At 41.5% G+C, this 20,228-nt stretch overlaps 1 protein-coding gene across 12 annotated transcripts in view; it reads left to right on the forward strand.

Annotated features, from left to right (window-relative positions):
- RAD51B (RAD51 paralog B) overlaps positions 1-20,228 on the forward strand; it is a 682,017-nt gene that overhangs the window by 400,899 nt on the left and 260,890 nt on the right. For 11 of the 12 annotated variants that reach the window (XR_013386416.1, XR_013386415.1, XR_013386417.1 and 8 more), the window contains one exon: positions 14,191-14,287. Coding sequence is in view for 8 of the 12 variants with exons in the window: in XM_077909744.1 (XP_077765870.1) it covers positions 14,191-14,287 (97 nt within the window). In the remaining 4 variants the exon portion in view is untranslated. Of the gene's footprint in view, positions 1-14,190; positions 14,288-20,228 lie in introns of those variants that run through there. The other variant, XR_013386418.1, reaches the window with a different exon arrangement.

The raw sequence follows: 20,228 nt of genomic DNA on the forward strand, positions 1-20,228 counted from the left end.
ACAGAAAAATAGCAATATTGTCTTTACTTTGTTTTGACCCTCATTAGTATTTAAACATATTTTATTAACATTTTAAGTTGTAAGAATTAAATAACTTGAGTGATTTTATTTTATCAGATATTCAACTTATATTTCAGCTATGCTTCAGATATCTATGGGAGACTCCATCAGTTAGATGTAGAGCCAGATTTTCTATCTCAGAAGAGTGATGAAAAGAACATGGGGAGGAATTAAATTGGAATTTGGAGGGAGAAGACTAGATTGAACACCCACCTTAATCACTTAAGAGCCACTGCTTTAGAGCAATTGGTATGTCACTGGGCACCCTCCCTGGTAGCATGAAGATCTGTAGCAAAAGTCACTTATGACTTAATTTAAGATTTAGCTCATTAGAAAGAGAGAAGGGGAGAAAAGACTGTGTGGATTTGTAAGTAGTAGTGGATGATATAGGGATAGAGTCCTGGGCTTTGAAAGCCCTTCAAGATAGTACAGGCTGGGGAAGGGAAGTCTGGGAGGGGTTCCTCTCTCGCTGTGTCGGGAAAAATGAGTGTACAAAGCGCATGGAGTTCACAGCAGAAAGAAGTGGGTGTTGGAAAGGGAAGCCATAAATACACACTTTACTCTTTAACCCCTTGCAGTCTTGCCCCAAACCTACCAAGTCCCAGATAGACCTTTCTTTCACTTCTTGCTTCCACTGTCCTCTCTTAGGAACTCCTTTGCTGAATTAATGAATGGGACCACTTCTAATAAACCATAACCAGCAGTTTTTAAATGAGCCTCATATTAGTAACAGAGGACCACCTTCAAAGAGATCATAAAGGTTCTAACACTATCGATAGTCACCTCTGTAGAGAGAGAATAAAACCAAGGTCCCATTACATCAGGCATCCCAACTTCACACACACAGCCCCTCCTTGTTTCAGAAAGACATTGAGACCTAGCTTTCTCATGAATGTTATTCTTTACCATCAATCTGCCTCTTTCTGGGAGGTGCACTCCCCTTCAGGATCAAGAAGTGTAAAGAGAATGGGATCTGGAGTCAGTAGACCTGGGTTTGGGTTCACATATACGCTATAAACTTTAGGCTACTCATTTTTCCTCTCTAATGTGGAAAGAGATGTAATACTTACCTGATCACTAGATGATAAGAAGGTTCAGATGAGATTTTTTTTTTTAGAGAGATTTTATCTATCAGAGAGAGAGCAAGCAGAGGAAGTGGCAGGCAGAGAGAGAAGCAGGCTCCCTACTGAGCGAAGAGCAAAGAGCCCAACACTGCACTTTATCCCAGGACCCCAGGATCATAACCAGTGCCAAAGGCAGATGCTCAAACAACTGAGCCATTTAGATGTCCTGAGATTTTGTATTTGTATATGTGTGTATATATAACCCCTTCGTTTTTACTAAAGCAACATGAAGAATTCTTCCCTAATCCCAAATTATTTCAAAAGCTACATCTTGCCATAGGTGAGAATCAGAGCCATGTTGTCGTCTGATGGCTCTTCTGCTTACTAGTGTGATCAATTCCTTCTACCTCTTGGGGCCCCTTGCTTTCCTCTCTTGTGAAATGATAAAAAATATTAGTTGTCGAAAGAAGAAAGTTATTTGAAGTAGAAAATATGCAAGGTAGACATGGGCCTGGTGAGTTACCATCATGCTATTTCCAGTTCTGCCTATTTCATTTCTTCTAGCAGGATTTAAAATCCACACTATGTTTCCTGGTGCCATGCTTGAACATGGTGAGTCTGGTTGAAAGAAGTGATTTTGGAGTCACATAGATGTGGCTGCTTGGTGCAAGCCATGCAAGTTACAGAATACATTTATCTGAAAGTGGAAGTAAATACATTTACTTGCAAGCCATACAAGTTACAGAATACATTTATCCCAAAAGTGGAAGACCAATGTCACTTACCACATAGGACTGCAATGAGGATTAAAGCAAATTAGTTAATAAGGCATTGAGTGTACTGCTTAGCACCCAGTGGGTACTCAATGAGTATTAGTTTTCTTCCCCTAGGCTATATATTGCTCTTTAGTTTTTACCCTCATCAAATCACATTTATTAAACATTCCAAATAAGGCATGGTACTAAGGAAGTGCTTTAATAATAGGGTGCTAAGGGACCGTCAGATTGGGAAGAAGAATAGAGGGAGCCAGTTATGATTGCCTCTTGATAAACTATTGTATCTTATCTCCTTGCCCCGATCCTGAGCCTGCTGAGTCACTGTTCCAGCCGCTTGGCCCTGTGATCTCTGGCCGTGTCTATGGAACACAGCGAAGTCCATGAGAAACCAGCGCTAATAAATGGCAGATCATTTTGAGGGATTTTTGTTTGCGTTCCTGTGCTTGCTCTCCTGGCGAGATAGGAAACCTTTAATAAGACTTTTCCTAAATGATGCTGCATGTGAAATGTGGATTCTCCCCCACTCTGTTCTGCTAACAAATGACCATTTCATGAGGTTTCTTTTCATTTTTTTTTCCTTCTTCTTTCCTGCTTCTCAGTACATTCCACAAAGAGCTTATTCCTGTGCTGGTTACTGATTGATGGTTCTCCTCTGTGTGCCCTTTAATTTTGCAATAAACCAACAAGGAGTTGAGACCACAAACTTAAAGAGAATTGACTTATTTATTTGACTGGATTCACTGGAGTAATAGGCAGATTTAGTCATTTCAGTGTGGTCCTGGGGAGGGCAGGAGGAATCCATGAGCAGGAACACTGTGTTGTAAATAACCAGACAGAGAAGAGCTTCCTTGTCCGCCCATGCCAAAGCAGCAGGCTGTTCATTTGCAGCAATGATCCCTTTCTAAGCCTCGACCTGAGCAGTAGGTCTTACAAAAGACTTGCCCACACCTCCAGGATTCTGAATTCAGTGGGACTTCAGATATGTGGAAATGGAAAGCCACAATCCGCAGGTCCCATGTTTCTTGTTTTCAAAGGGATCGTCATGCCCCTTAAATGATGGCCAGCATGGCCACAAACCTACCTGGGTAACCAGTCCTTCCAGACCTGGCCTCTTGGCTGGATGATAAGGACCAAGAGCAAACCTCTGCCCTTATGCCCTTCATCCCGGGTGTGTCTTCACCGAACCTCCATCACAATGCATCAGCACTGATACACTTCATGAACCAATTATCAAACATATGAAGAATCGATTTTTTTTTCTTATTTAGCACCACCAGCATATGGTGTAATCAGTCATAAATTAAATGCAGAATCATTTCAAGTCAGAAAACAAGAACAAACTTTTTGAATGGCTCATGTGGATCCAAAGTAAACTAAAGATAGTCCTTTTAAGGTATTTAAACATATAGATACTACTATCATGTATATTTAAGGATGGCAGGGTACCCAGTGCTATTCTCTGTGAGTTGAAGTGGAACTGGAAAGATAAATGCCCAAATGGAATCTGTCCCAGCTGTGAGCTCCTGCTCTAGATACCAATGTTGTTTGTGGCTCTACCACATTTAACTAGCTAACTGCCTGTTCTTATTCTGCTCTCATGTGGCAACCTTTCTTCTGAAACTCTTGTCATCACATTTTAGCAGAAGTGAAAATATTAGCAGAGAGGTTAGCGGCCAAGACAGAAATAGAATCCAGGAGTCTGTGTCTTTTCTTTTGCCATACCTGCTGGAGCATGGTTCCTCCCTGCACTGAAGACTCAGTGTTTCCAGCTCTACCAGACAGCATTCTAACAGTCGACTGGTTTCTTCTTGCTATTGAAAGTTTGTCTTATTCTTAAACATTTTGTGCAGTTTTCCTTTCCATGTGATTTTGCATTAAATAACATGGCACTTGGTCTGTCCGATCTCAGCAAATGCTATGCTTTGAGGAAATTAATCAACAAATATCCATGAGGCTGTGAGTTTGGGTCAAGAAGCTTTTATGTGGTAGAGCCAGCACACAGTGGTGGTGCAGACAGATCTGGTATGAATCTGGCCCTGCCATGCACTAGCTATTCAATCTCCGAAAATGGCTTAACTCCTTTGAGCCTCAGTTCCTCATCTTCTAGGAGTAACTAGGATAATAATGTTTGCCTCATTGAGGTGTGAGGGTGAAATGAGCTAATGTATGTAAAGCACTTGGCACAGGCTTAGATCCACAAGGAAATGTTAATCTCCTCCTTTCTCTCTTCTTGCATTTAGAATAGGGACAGGGAGGCAGCAACACATTAAATTGCAGGACATTTACACTGTAGAGAGGTAAAACATGCATGACACAGAGAAAAAAAATCCTCGTACTAAATTACTTGATACTGATTCTAAAATGAGAGCTTTAGGAACTGGGAGATTAGTTAGTTGCAGCTAGCATGGTTAGGAAAGACTTCATCGAAGAGGGATTTGAACTGGCCCTGCAAAGATGGAAGCTGGAAGAAGAGTAAAGGAGGACATTTCAGCCTTGGCAAGGGGCACTTGGAATGGGGATGAGAGCCAGAGTGAGTGAACCATGAGAAACATAGGAGAATGAGAATGTCACAAGCTTCAGTGTTCCCACTGGAAAAATGGAAGCCGGTAGAATAAGTAGTAAAACCTGATAGGTGTTAGGCACCTGCTAGGTGTCAGGCACTGTCTTAATGGCCTTCTTTGCCAACTCATTTATCCTCACCTCAGGTACAATTGTATTTCATTATGCAGTTGAAGAAAGTGAGACACAGAGAGATTAAGTAATCTACCCCAAATTTTACAGCTGGAGCTGAGACAGAAACCCAGGAGTTCTGACTCCAGAGCCCACCCTCCTAACACACAACAGCTCTTTCCCTCATGAGGCAGTGAGGATCAGCTAAGGCCACTCTGAACATGCTCTGAAAAGTATAAAGCATCATGCACATGTAAAGTGCTGTCATTATTCTCGTTAATGACGTTAGGTGAGAGGTGAACAAGATAGACAAATGCAAATGAGGGAGCAAAAATGATAGGAGAGCACACTCGAGTAGTTATAGTTAGAAGCTCATGTCCCCTGCCATCCCCTCGAGCAACTTAGAGGCCTGACACAACCACACTTCCCCTTGGGACAGTGCTCCAGATGGCCATTCCCAAGCCACCAGAGTTGATATTGGAAGCTAAAAGTCTATTTGTCATCTGGCATTGGGGCCCATGCCTTGAATGTGACCTACCCTTGGCTAGGACATCGTTTTATGGGCCTGTAGCCCATGATTGGGATTGGCTTGTTAGTGACCCTGGTCGAAGATCTCCACTCCAAGGGCATTGCTGTGGAAGGAGGCCTGTCCTCACTTGCCATGTAAATATTTAGCCATTTTAATGTATTTGTTCTGGCCCTATTCTTCTGTCTCTCTTATGTTGACTCTGTTTAACTGTAGGTTATTATTGTTTGTGTATGTTGATGTCATTTATTTAAGTATGGATATAGACAGATAGCTTCAGCTCTCAACCCCCTCCCCCCCAATAACAACAACAATAACAATAACAACAACAGTATCCCTTCTTTGAGGATATCAAATAAATAGTTTTTGTTCAAAGGCTTTTCTGATGAGGCTACTGCTATCTTGGAAATTTGTTCCTAGGCAGATATTTTGAACAGGTTGTGAATGATCTTTGCTCTCGTTTTATGCTACAGATACACTTTGGAGATAGAATTGAATGCATACACTCAGTTTCTGAGTTCAGAGAGCCCTTGGCATGCCATTTGCCTGAGTGGCATAGAGATATAGAAGTTAGATTAGTGTTGGCTCATCCTCCATTGGAGCTTTTTAAAAGGTGGGGTATGATCTGAGGCCCTTCTGGGCTTCAGCTCTTCCCTACATAAGCCACTAAAGTTTGGCTGGGGTTGGAGAATCGCAAAGAAGTTGATGTTTATCAGGCTGGATTCCCCAAGAGCCATATTTTTCAGACCCCTGGGGAGCAAGTGACTCAACAGAACTATTTTCTTAGTCTCAAATGAGTCTAAGGAGGGGAAATCAATCAATAGTAGCTGCCTGTGATGGACTGATCACAAAGCTGTGTCTTTCTAACCCTCTTTGGAAATCAAAAGGAGGGGAATCCCCAGCCCCCAGGAGTACACGTGAATAGAAAGCACCATCAAGTAACAAAAACACCTAAAAAGGTCAGCAGAAACTCAGGGGGCTGTTGGAAATTCACCTCCCCTGCCTTTCTGTGGGGCTCAGTGGGCAGTAAGGGAGTGGGCGAGGACAACCAAACAAACCACGCAAAAGCGACTCGGCCGCAAGAAATGTACGGTGCAGTGAAGGCTGGTGGGAAGGTTTCTTCCAAATCTGTGAACTTCAGAGTCATCCAGCAATTGGCCTTGTTCGTTTCCAAGCCCCTGTTGGCCAGAGACCTATTTGACCCTATGCTAACAGCACACAGTTAGGGAATGCACTATTCGAAGCCACTGTGAGCACACTGTCGCAGTTCGCCAATGGTGCATGTTATTTTCTACAACAAGCCCAAGATCACTGACAGGATGTCGCCTAGGTTGGGCTGCAGGTGGAAACAACACACCGGGCTGCTGTTTGTTGGCCTCATTACAACTGTCACCCCATTTGAGACCCGGAACCAGCATGTGTTAACCTCAACCCATCGGAGCCAGTGGAACGGCAAGCTGACAGTGGAACCAGAGCTTTCACGCCTACACAGTAGCTGCCGCCCCAGGGTTCCCACCGCATCCCCTTGCATGTGCACCCCTGGAGAAGTAGACCAAAGAGAAAGCCACCCTATAGTGCTGCCGTTTTCTTGTATGTTTACTTTGACCAAATGGCAGACACAGTTTCACTTTAGTTCTTTTCCTCTGAACTCAGTGGTCTAGACAATGGCTAACATGAGACAGAAGCAGGATTATTATCAATTTCTGTGTGATTGAGTGTGTGTTTGTGCAAAGCTGTGGAGATTCATTTCTCTTCTTCCATCTTCAGGGCCTCATACTGAGCCAGTATCTTCATTAGGGACTCTTGTACTTTAGGGCTTCTCCTGCTAAGCAGTATTTCTTGAGCTTTGCCTGTGAATTTTCACAGTGAAACCTATAAAAGAGATTTTTTCCTCCAGGTTCATAATAAGAGATGTGAATTTTTATCAAGATTTGAAAGAATTCTCACCACAAATACAAAATTATTTGAAGTTGTGTCCCTCATTCTTTTTCTTCCTTCTCTCTTCCTCAGCCACTGCCAATTGGTTCTGTGTAAAATGGATTTCTTAAGGGTGGAGATGATGAGAATCAATGATAAGATGGATTTTAAATTATAACACTCATCCTGATGTGAGGTTGAAATGTATGACATTTTTCATAGCAGATTGCATAATTTATAGTCATAATATATTCATTTTCTTTATATCTTTTGGACTCAACACTTTTTTTTTAACTTAACACTTTTTAGGTTCAGAGAAGTTAGGAGCATTTTCTAGAATTGCACAGCAGAATTGCAACAGTGACAGAGCCAAAAATACGAAGCAGGATGCCTGCCTCCCACAATAGTGTTTTCTTCAAGCCAAATTGAAGTTTGGTCCTTTTACCACAAATATTTTGAAAGGAAAATCCCCCACAGCCTTTCATATTTTCCCAGAAAACAATTGTCAGCAGACCTTCAAGCAGGCTGGAATACTAAAGCCTTATCAGTTCTCTATTCTAGAAATGATATCCTCTGGGCTGAAGCGAAAGAAAAATGATTATTTTCTCATAATGGAATGATTTATAATTTTCCAGACCTTGGCAAAATTAAGTCAGTGAATAGTAAAACCAGATCTGTGATGCTCAAACTCCAAAATATTTGGTCTGACTTTTCCTCACAACAAATTCTGGATATCTCTTTTCAAAGCTGAAAGTGACAGGAAGGGATTGGGATGAGGAGAGTCAGGGGAGAGGCATGAGTGTGGACCTCTAGGCCTCTTTCAGGGGACTCCCTCTGTTCCTACACTGCACGCAGAGCTCCCTCAGATCCCTCATGCCCTCCCCCTGCTTACCCCCACCTCTGGTTCCCTGTCACTCCCAACTCCTATACAGCAGAATGGGTTGGGGCAGACACTGTCATATTTGGGAATCAAGAGGAGAGTATGGTAAAAACCACTCCAGGGCCTTTCTCTCAAGCCTTGGTGATGAAAGGACCCAATGAACCTTAACAATTTCTCACAGGAAAATTCTGGCCTCTGTCTTCTTAAAAGCAGGACATTCAGCAACCCTTAACAGAGCCAGGATTAAAACCAGAATTTCTGACTTATCCAAGGCCTATGTTTAGATAGGAAGGATCCATCATTGTCCTATCTGGCAATTAGAATCATTTAAGATACCAAAAATACCAGTTTAAAAAAGTGTACCTTGGGCAGATAGAGCATGTTTAATACAAAAAGAAGAAAAAATTAACACTGCCTTTGGAACCTGTGAAGAGCAGAGCCCTGTCATTTTGAGAGTACTAGATTGGGTGGCAGGCAGGAGGTCTGTGAGCAGAGTTAGTCCCCAGCCTCTTTGTCTGGCACTCCAGTGTTGTTCTTTTCCTGGCTGGCCAGGTGATCTGTGCATTGTCTGTTCACTTGAGTAAAACAAGAGCATTAGGGCAATGGTTGGACCTAGCCCTATAGGCCCAATTGAAGTGATTTTGAAACTTGTCTGATTCTCTGTGTAAGATTGTAGCAGGATTCTGACAGGGAGTGGGTGGGAGGAGGAAGTGGGTGTTTTTAGGGGCATAGAAATGCCCCCATTAGGCCTCACAATTCCTCTAGCCCAGTCCCCCCCCTTAGACATGAGTTCCACAAAAAGCTTTAGATTCTAGGCCTTCTGTGGGCCTTGGAAATGACATGCATCTGTGGCCACTAAAAAACACTAAAGAGATAGTCAGCATTTGCCTCAGATTGCCTCAAATGCTTGGCTCTTTTGTAGAAGCTGAAGCTATTTACCTTCTTGATTTATGGTTATTTCATAGCATCAGAGTCCAAAAGGACTCTTGTCACAAGATCAGTCTCTTGTTACAATGTAACACTTTGATAATATAATTTCTGGGCATTAAAAATAATAAAGAAATCTATAGATTAAATTCTCTAGACCAGGACATGTAGTCCTGGAAAAGTCACCTGTCCTAGGGTCTGAGCTCAGTTCCTCTCTCTTCTGCCCACTGCTGTTAGGAGTGAGCAGGGAAGCCGAGACACCCATCCCTCTTTTTACCTGAGCTGTTGACCTCAGGCAGGTGACTCTAGTTTACCTGGTGGAAAGTGGGGCTTACAAATTTTGCCTCTCACTCGCCCCCTCAGAAATTTGAATGAGGGCACGTGCCATATATTTAGGTCCTTAAAAAAATCTGATTTGTAAAGATTGAGTTACTGTTTTGCTGACCCTGAAGATTTCTTCTGCTGACCAAAGAGGGACAGATGTTCCATTCCAACCTATTCTTTCCCTGACTTACAATAACATCCTTCTTCTCTGTCATCTTCCAAGAATCAAATAAAAGGAGCTTCTGCTGCCAAAGGCTATGCCTTTAGATCTGACAGTTATCCACCCTGATTTCTCCAGGGCTGTTGCATTTTCTCTTCTGTCTCCCATTTTCCAGTACTTACCATGGGCTGGAATATACTAGGTGACTACTCCGGGAGGCCCCAGCAGAAATACTCCTAATACTTCACTGTAGAGTGGATCAGACTAGACATACAGTGGCCTCCTATGGTAGAATATATTCTGGACCAGGAGCAGGAAGCATGAGTAGGGTGTGGGGGCATGGGTATAGCATAGATATAGTCTGGTCATAGCATAGCCGAATAAAGATGGGTCAACTGAAGGCAAATGGTCGCATTGGACACAGAGACTAATGGAGAGGCAAGCTCAATTGGCCAGTAGACTGTAGCTCCCCAACCCTCTGACCCTTGGGGCCGATGGTTCTGACCAGTTTATTTTGTTCCTACCTTCTTGTCTCCAGTTTGTTCTCTTAAGCTATTTTTTTTTTTTTGATACTTAGTGGAAATGAGTCATGTATCTGTTTGTGTGTTAGTTGGCTTTTTCATTCACAGGACCTTGTCTACTGATCAAAATGGCATTCTTTCCCACCTATCTGCCTCATTAGTTCACCTGGTCTTTAACTGGTTCCTGTTTCTCCAACTTTTTTCTCTAAGTCCTATTTTCTGTGAAAGCAGGACTTACTGGGTTATTTATGAATATGTACCCTAAAGTTTCTTCTTTTATAAAGAGCATTATTGTGTCTTTAAACTGAGCACAGATGCTATATACAGAAGGGTTGAGTAGGAAGGATGCACTTAGAGAAAACCAGATAATGCAAGAGAAAACTTAGAACCCAGGGACGTGGTCTTTGGATGAAGAAGTCTCACCCCATTGTTACCTTGGGAGAGGAACACTAAAAATGAGACTTAAAGTCTACGTGGCATGATAAGAGGGACCATTTCCAAGTCAAGTACACCCGAAACATCCTATAACCCAGAGGGCAGCATGAAGAAGCCCTGGGAGTAAGTGGTCTCTCTCTGTATGTATAGAGTTGAGTGAAGACAATAGTTACTTTATCTGACTTACAAAGCCTCCTCTACATGTTCTCCTTCCTGAAGAATAAACGTTGAGCTAGACTCCATCTCCTCCTGCCTTCAAATGTAATATGATCATTAAAAACAAAACAAACAGAAAAACAACATATCTTTCCCTTAGTCCAAGAATCCCATTTGGGCCTTTGGATTTGTAGTTGATGGGGGCAGGGGTGTGGTATGTTTAAATGAGCCATACTTTTAGAGAAATGGCAAAAGTAGTTGATATAATTTCACTTAAATTGTCATTGCTTTTTAAACATATCAACATTTGTTCTTTGTCAGTAGTGGGCTATTTGCTATACAAAAGGGAATCAGGTATGTTTTCTATCTAAAAACAAAGGTACCAGTCAGCAAAGGATAACTAAAGACAATGGATGAGTAGTTAACATTTTAGCACTTACCATTGGTCAGGCACTAATGCTAGGATCTTGTGTGCATTATCCAGTTTAACGAAACCCTGTGAGTCCAGTATTATCACACCAGAGAGGTTATGAGCCTTACCCAATGTCGCATATAGCTAGTAAGTGGTAAAGCCGAGGATCTTAACTCTGGTCTGTCCGACTCCCAAGCACTCACCCTAACTACTGTGCAAACTGCTCCCCACAAATATAGCACCAAGCATTAGAAGCTTTAATCTTTCCAATGGAACAAAGTGGCAAGAAAGCCCATCTGCAGTGTCAGTCAGGACAAATTTTCAGAAACTAGGTAGTGTTAAGACTCTGTTTATAACTTGTAATAATATTTTTATATTTTAAGGGTGTAATTTTCAGGTGTCCAGATTGCCTCAGAGGACAACACATCTATAGGCTTCTACCCAAACCATGGTTATTTGTCATTGATGCTATTTGAAAATGTTTCCATTCTATCATTTTGCTGAACACAGGTTTAGAAAACCACAACAATTTAGTAAGATGGTTTGATTAACAAACCCCTAAGTTTGGTTGCTATGTGTCCTTCAGTGATTTGGCTTTCAGGTGCATAATACAAAAGGAGAGGATTATTAGCAAAACCATTTAGGAGCTTATTCTTTTGCCCTTGGGGAGTGAAATGTTTTCTTCTCCACCTTGTCTTTCATTGAAAGTGGAAATGGGACTAAGTACCTTCAGAGGGACATCTGGAGGTTTGGTTTGAGGTTCTATAGGACGTAACTTATACTAAAACCATCATCTCAGAACAAGTTTCCATTATAGGACTGGTGTAATAATAAAAATGAGCTTCCGTTCATCAATCATCAAATGATCTGAATATTTCTGTAAATGGCTCATCTCTAACTTACAAGTTTCTAGAGAAGACATAGAGTACATTTACCTTTTTATTTCCCTCTGTGTATATGGTGACAGGCCTTGCACGGTAGGTATTCAATACATTGTTTTGTATTATCATTACCATATCATTAGAGTTCTTTCATTTTTACCAAGCCATCTTTTCGAAGAATCCTCTAAAAAGGTAGAGTTTACCTATTTTGATCTCTCAGAAGCTTCATGTTTTTAAAAACTAGGACAGACAGATACATGGTTTTGTTCATTGGTAATAAGGCATATAGTATTTTCAGAGTACTACCAGTAACTTATTGGCCTGCCTTTAAATAATTGCTATCTTTTTCTTACTGAGATTTTTATACAAATTCCTCGCAATTGAATAAATCTTAAGAGAGACTAAGATTAGTAGAAATGATCAGAGCCTGACATATATCCTAAAGTAGAAAGTTGTGATTTAGTGTTCTGTGAGATCCAAGTGTCTGAAGCATGTGGCATTTACTGTATAGTGTGTATATATGTGTGTGTGTGTGTGTGTGTGTATACATACATAAAACCTATAATAGCATCATTCTGAAGAAAATAACACCAATAACAATAGCTTCTGTTTATTGACTATTTACTATATGCCACACATAATGTTAGGTGCCTCACATTGATTATTTCACTTAATTCTCATAACAATTCTATAAAGATGGGTATGATTTTACATATGAGCAAGTGAAGCTCAAAAGTTTAAATAACTTTCCCAAGGTGTGCAGTGTCAGAGTCAGAATTTGAATCCAGTTTAATTAAACTCCAAAGCTCATGTCTTACATAATAAAAAGAGAACATTATTTTTATTCATACTCCTAAAAATCAACAAGAGAATTGTTCTTGAAAGAGCAGGCTATTATTTGACTGTGTAAAGCCTGTAATTGAAGACATATTGTATGTGATTCTTACCAGTCCAGATGAAAAATAGCAATGCAGAAGAGAGGATAAGATGGGCAAACACTCTGCAGAATGCTGCAGTATCTGACCATCGTTTCAAAGTAGTTGGAGACTCATAAGCCTAGTTGATACACAGACACCTTGCAAAGGTTGTCTTTGCTAATAGAGTACTTCATTTCTTTGCCTGACCTTGCCATTATGCTCCCCTCTCAGCTCTCAATTAAGCTGCCAGTGGTAGAGGATTTATGATGTGTCCCTGGTTCATTCAAGAGACAGTGACAGAGGTGTGGCTGAAAAGCCAGACAATAAAGAATGGAGACAACTTCCATTTCTGTTCCATTTTGGGTGGCAAAAAAGCCATAACTGACCCTCAGGACAAACCAAAACAGTCCAACTAGATGCTCATTCCAGATACTAAGTGCCTAGTACCCTTTTCAGAAGGGCCATTTCCTCTGAGTAACCAGGATGCTCACAGTTTTTAGCATGGTGCAGATACCAAACCTAGGGAAACAATTGTGGTGTTAGTCAATGTAATGTTCCAGGGATAATTTGTATTTTATTCGTCCTTACAGGTTTCTAAACAACATAGTAAATTTTATAAATAAGATTTTTAAGGAAGAGAATAGTTTCTCAACTAAATCAAATGCCTCTGCGTGGCAGTGGATGATATGGATTTAAATGTTATGAACCTTATTTTGTATAGGTGGGATTATATTAATTTGTGTTTTATTTTTATTTTTTTTTTTAAATTTTTATTTATTTATGATAGTCACAGAGAGAGAAAGAGAGGCAGAGACACAGGCAGAGGGAGAAGCAGGCTCCATGCACCAGGAGCCCGATGTGGGATTCGATCCCGGGTCTCCAGGATCATGCCCTGAGCCAAAGGCAGGCGCCAAACCGCTGCGCCACCCAGGGATCCCCTTAATTTGTGTTTTAAATGCATAGTGAGACTGGAATTTTTTGTTGGAGTTCAACAAACCTATAAGAACAGTGTGATTCCTTTACAGACGAATCTCATTACAGTTTCACAAATTTGGAAATAAAGCCCTGACTTTGAGTTAATAAGAAAGAAGCCACAGGCATCCAGATGTTAAATTATTGCTTTTATTTAGCACTAGCAATATCTTGGCTTGTAGATATAATCCTAAACATTGAAGTTTGTTAAAATGTGTTCATGTGCATCTTCATTCTCTGGTTAGCCTTCTGTTATTTAGCTAACATGACAATGCCTCTCGGTCTCAATTTATTCAGCATTTAGAAAGAATCGATTGGTAGGTTAAGCTCTAAAAGAAGCCTCTTGCCTGTTTTCTGTGTTTTGAATGACCTGTATGATTTGCCAGATATTCTGGCCTTCAGATAAAACTGATGGAAGTAAAAAACAAACAAACAAACAAACAAACAAAACTGATGGAAGTCAGAACTGGGGTTTTCCTACCTGTGTGCTTATCAGTCTTCCACTGAACCACAGTCTGTCCTCTGAGAACTCTAATAATTAATTTGGTCTCTTTCTTTTCCCTTCCCCCTCCTCCTCCCTGTCTGTTCACAGGTTATCTTGACGAATCAAATTACAACGCATCTAAGCAGAGCCCTAGCTTCTCAGGCAGACCTGGTGTCTCCAGCTGATGATTTGTCCCTGTCTGAAGGTAAGGGATCTGTCCTAGAGGGGCAGAAACTTGACACTGACATATAGCCCCACTGCCTCTCTTCTCTGCCTCTCTGCCCCCTGTGGCTCTGGGAGACTGGGCTCAGAGGCCCTGGCCAGCGAACCCAGCCAGAGCCTGGCCATTTAGGCTTAGCCAACTTCCCTGGCATCTGATCCCTTGTATATGGAGAGGCTCTTGCCCTGTCTCTAGAGGCAAACTTCCTTTATTGTCTGAGTGAGTCACCCTCACAGACATCCATCACCTCAATCTTGAAACTGGTTACATCTCCATAGGTTGATTTTGGGTCCTTGGTATAAGGGCTGGCCAACTGCTAAGTGACTTGATTTTTGAGACTGATGCTCATAGATTGGCTTTATTGGTTTGGACTGGCTAAAAGTGTATACCAGTGTCATGTGCTAGAGATGTGGCATTCCCAACCAGCTTTACAGAAAGTTTAAGAAAAACTCTCCACGTTGGTAAGTCTGCAAAATTTTCTCCACCCTCCCATGCTAGCAAAGGTCAGGCTGTCTATGGTTTACGTAGCTAGGGGAATTACACCACTGAGCCAGTGGGTGGTTTCTAGTTTTATTGAAAGTTCTTATGTGACATTTCTGAGTTCTGCTAGCTGTGGGCTGGATAAATGTTCATAGCTATGACAGACCCCTCTGCACTTCCATTTTCTGAGAAGTATTCATGAGGGAGGACTTGGGACTTATAGGCCTATCAAGGTTCCTGACTGCCCAGGTGGTCTTCTGTGAATTGTCTGCAGTATATGGGCTCAAAAATTGGAAGGACCACAGCCCTGCTTCTTGGTGGTGTTTTTCAGAGCAAAAAAACTAATTATTTATTTATAAAAATTCTAAAATGCTCTGTGTTCCCTATTTCCCCATTCAGTAATATGTCATCTCTCCCCATCATCACCTAGACTGAAAACCTGAATGAATCATTTATTCCTCCCTCCCTACACTCCTCTCATCCAGTCTTTTTGATTCTTCTTTCCAAATATATTCTTCCTCTGCCCCCTCTACTTTGTGTGGGGCTCGAACTCATGACTGAGATCAAGAGCAGCATGCTCTACAGACTAAGCCAGCCAGATGCCTCTTCTTTGTAATTTGTATTGTAATCAGCTGACCTAGTGAACTCACAGCTGGATTTTTTGTATATATTCCAGAATGGACTACCCAATCCAGTGTCTCTACCATTTCTATTACGCCACTACCAAATTTAACTCTCCAACTCTGGCTTCCTTTTACTGTGTCTCTCTCCTACTCAGAAGTTTTGGAATTGTATTAGCCCATTATCTGAGAATGGGCTAAAATCAGTAAGCCGCTTTTAAAATATCCAGGCATTTGTGGTTTGTCAGCCTGAAACCTGCCAGGGTGGAAGTATATACACCACAGGAACCAGCACGTGCTAAAAGTCAGGATTTTCTTGCTTTTCTTTTGTGTGGATTGGTTTCCTAAACACCACTAGAGACAGTGCCTCCTCACTCCTCACAGTCTGCCCTTTCCTTCCTAATCCCCTTGGTTCTTGTCAATGCCTGGGTGAAGCTCCTCCATCAAGTGTGCTGACTTTCTGCCTGCCACTCCCCACTCCTGCCCCGTGTTGCTGTACATACAGACAGCCTCCTATCTAGAACAGCATTTCCCTTTTTCACTTGTACTGCTTCCTTTCTTTTCAAATCCTTCAACTCAGTCAAGGTTTATTTAAAGACCACATCTTCTGCAAAACCTCCTTATTTGTTCCAGTCTGAACTCCAGGGAGGTCTCACTCCTTCCTCCTCCTCCTCGGTGGTTCTTTTACCTGCTCTGCTTTATAAAGAAAAAGTCTAGGAAAATTAACCTAACTTCTCATGGTTTCCTGCCTAGATTGGCAGATTTTTTTAAGGGCATAGGCTATCTTGTATCCTTTTGTATCCTGAGTGACTAGCCAAGTTCTAGGTACAGGGTAAGCGGTAAATAAATGCTAAGTGGATGCCATGGTAGTAAGTACTTTGTAAACAGTAACAGTGAGATTGACATGAAGAACCTCATTAAAAATTATTGTGATTATTTCACATGTACACACACACTCAATTATTCAGCTTTGAGGAGAAAAAACAATCTTGTTTCCTTATTTATAAACCAATAAGTGATAGTACTTTGGTTTGTCTTGGCTTCCTTGGTTTATCCTAAGCAAAGAGGAGAAGCAGAATAGAGACAAAGGAAATTGTTTTGGGGCTCCAGGGTAACTGCTTCCAGAAAATGGTAAAGTTGTATTCATGACAAGGGGAGATTTACCGGCTTATCATTAGACAATTTTTTTAAATGATGAAATCCTAGGGGGAATGGAAACAATTGTTTTTCTAGATCTTTCCTTTGCATAGCTGAGCAGGTAAAGAGGCTTTGGAAGTATTTTTCCTGAAATCTATAATGAAGTTCCTTACCAGTGAACAAAAATGGGCAATTTTCTTAAAACATTTATACCTATTCAAACACATTGCAATGGTTGCTAATGCCACTATGGTTAGTAAATTACTTGGTTGTTTCCAGTATCTGTTGTATCAACTTTGCTATTGTGTTAATTAGCCTTGTGAGCTTGGGCGGGTCTTTTGATGACTTAAGGCCTCCGGTGTTTTTTTTCTTCTTCTATTAAATGACAGATTGGAAATATAAGATTGTTGAGGTCTTTTCTAGCTCAACCATTCTGAGATCATGATGTGGGTCTGAAGATCAGGAGCATTCACTTGTTGATGGGGTTTTAAAATTCTGTCTTATGGAATGAGAAGAATGGCCTTGTATTTTCCTAGGTTAAGCATAATAGAAAGGATCTTTAGGAATCTTAGCATTGATACTTCGGCATACCTATTAGAGTATAGCTATACCTCTCCCCCATTGCTATCTCCTTATTTTGTAAACCATTATGCTCTTGTCTGTCTGTCTCTTGCTCTCTGCCTTTTTCTCCACACAGACATGTACACAAGAAGAAACATGAGCAAACCAGTGAGAGTGAGAAACAGTGAAGCGGTGAGCTCAAGGTCCACCCGTCGTGTAATAGATTTCAGCTGCAGAGCAGGGGGCACAGCTTAAACAGTCTCCCTTGAAAACAGTTGTGGGGTGAGAACAAGCGGCCAAGAGCAGCCAGCAATAAAATGATCTGAGTTGACCTAGGGAAATACCCAGCAGGGGCCAATTCAGGGAAATGAAGTCCCTTCTGCTCTGATGCAGAGCAGGGAATACAAGTGACCTGGCCCAACTGAGAGATCTCTTCCACCCCAGCGGATCCTGTACTATTAATATCTGCCAGCTGCAGGCCCAGAGCATCCCCCTGCTGAGATCAAAGAGCCCCTATCTTAGCTGGAACAAGGTCATCTTCACAGAGCTGTAAAAGCGAGCCCTGGCTGGCTGCAGGGACCTCTATGGGGGAGGAGAACTCAGGAGATGGGGAGGTGCTCTCTCACGCTCCTTTAATCTCGGCTGACCAGCTGTTGCCCTCCCAGTATTTGTAAAGTTGAGAGTTCTTTGTTTTTGTGTTGCTAGTTTGTTTTTGTTTTTTTTTTTTTCCTTATTAAGTTTATGGCTGGGTTGTTGCTTGGACAATGTAGACCATGTTCACTGCTTGGTTCCATGGTATGATTCCCTTCATTGGAGTTTCATTCCACTGTTGCATTACCTAGCTCCCAGGTAGAAGAGCCAAAGAAGAGAGATGTAGGCCCCAGAGGTCAAGGACTTTCTCCATATTGCTCCTGCCCCATAGCTTTGTGCCTTGAGAAGGAATCAGAGGGCTGATTGAAATTTGAATTTTCCCTATTTCATTAAAATAACTTCTCATAGATGCAGTATGCTTGTCAGTTTTCAGCTTGCCTTTCACAAACATTATTTCACTCAGTGGGAAGAATGGAACCTTCAAGACTTAATACAAATTGACCAAAATTCACTGCCCTATGAACTGAACCTAAGGGCAGAAATCCAGATGTCTGGTTTTATAATCTACATTGTTCTTGCCCAGGCACTGTGAATCAAAGTATTTTCTTCTTTAGTTTTTCGTTTTGTTGACAGAAACTCAGGCAACTAGATTATTACAAAGTTGAGTGACTGGTTATTGACTCGGTTATTATGACTGTTCTGTGGCCAAGGACATGTTCCTTAGATGCCCTTGCCAGTTTTTCCTAGTGAACATCGAAAATACTAAGGATGACTGGATCTCCGTTCTAGGGAATATCCCTTTTCCCTGTAATGATCAGTAGAGAAAGGATCTAACAGTCCAACTGGCCTAAGACTCCATACCCTGTTCTGAAGTCACCTGGGATTTGGGCAGAAGGACCGGCTGGGCTCCTGTCCACACAAGCACAGTTGGTAGGTAAGGTTGACGTCTGGTGACAGTGGGGCCTGTGTAAGATTAAAGCTCTGCTCAACCTACACCGTTGGCTTCTTCTCCTCTGATGATTTAATGGGATAGCAGTCACTTCAGTATGATGACCTGGCCCATTTCAGGAGCCCCAGATGGCTTTATGGAAAGGAAGACATTATTAGGCTGCCATCCTGGCATTCAGCATCTGGCATGTTAGTATCCTTTTATCTGCATTAATATTTTTTGATGGACAATAGCACTCAAAAACTAAAAATTAAAAGTGCATGGATGGGTAAAGGAAAGAACACAAGAAAGAAAGCAGTACTTACTAGAACCGAGAGTGGTTTCTAGTTTTAGTAGTGGAAGCCTTTCTATTCCAGTTGGATTGATGGCTGATTTCATGTGCAAGAGAAAGTATTTTGGGATTCATACTCTTTAACAAACCATCCCTGCAAAAAGCTGGAGTCCATTTGAAAGATTATATGCAAGTGCATGGCTTGTGTCTCTTTTAAAATAAATTCAACAAGCAAAAGCAGCTCAGAATGGTTGGGGCGAATGAGGGACTCATGGTTGTGAAAGAAGCAGACTTCAAAGCATGGTATGAATTTTCAAGTTTTATTTCCACTCTTGCTTTCCAGCTGGATCTGCTCTGGATTTACTGCAGGATGTTTGAAAATGTCGCTCCCTGCTAATCTCAGACAGTTGCTATGATCAATGGTTTCTTTCATTTCCGATAAAAAAACACTGGTGTTTCTGCTTAAATTGTGTGTACTTTCAGCTTTATTATTATAGTTGTAATTTATTGTCCAGCATTACCCAAATTTGTAATCCATTAACCACAGACTTTGGGGTGGGTTGGTCAATTTAGCAGAGCTCTCTCCACACTTGAGCTCCAAGGCCCTCCACAGCCCAATCCCAAACTAAAAATGTGCATTGGTTTGGGTAGGACCTTGTACAAATGAGTATGGGTGGAGCAGCTTTAAAAATCCACCTCTCAGGGGTATGGTGCAGGTTGGCTGTAATTGCTTTGAAAACATAGTGTCACCATGTGACAATGAGGTTAATGTTAACAACTGTGATCAGCATTGTTGACCTTAACATTTCTGTAGTATTTTAGAATGTCTTAAGATGATGAATCACTAAAACCACCTCAAGCCACTGAAGCCTGAAGGAGAGAAGGGAGCTAGCTGCTCAAAGGCCACACAATAAGTGGGAAGTGGTGGTGCCTAGAACAAGTTAGAGCCTGTCCTGTGAAATCCTAGATTTGGCTACTGCTGCCCCTTAGGGTTTTGGATAAAAATGTTTAAGTGTCCTGGTGACCTTTCAATTTCTGATTCCAAAGCCACAGACATATACCGACACACACAACCACACATGCTTCCATTCACAAGGAACACACACCTATCCATGCTCTACCCTCCCTAGTATTCAAGAATCCGAGGCACTTAGCTGGGTGTATATATTTCTTCCAGCAACTGTTCAGATGCCACGAAAGGCCTAATTTATAGAAAAAGATTAAAAGCACCAAAACCCTATATTGTTTGGCTAAAGAAAATCTACTTATTATATGAGGTAGAGGCAGCTAGAATCGAGAGAGGGTGGGCAGAGCCTA

This window comes from Canis aureus, chromosome 9 (genome assembly GCF_053574225.1).
Source record: "Canis aureus isolate CA01 chromosome 9, VMU_Caureus_v.1.0, whole genome shotgun sequence".
NCBI classification, from domain to species: domain Eukaryota; kingdom Metazoa; phylum Chordata; class Mammalia; order Carnivora; family Canidae; genus Canis; species Canis aureus.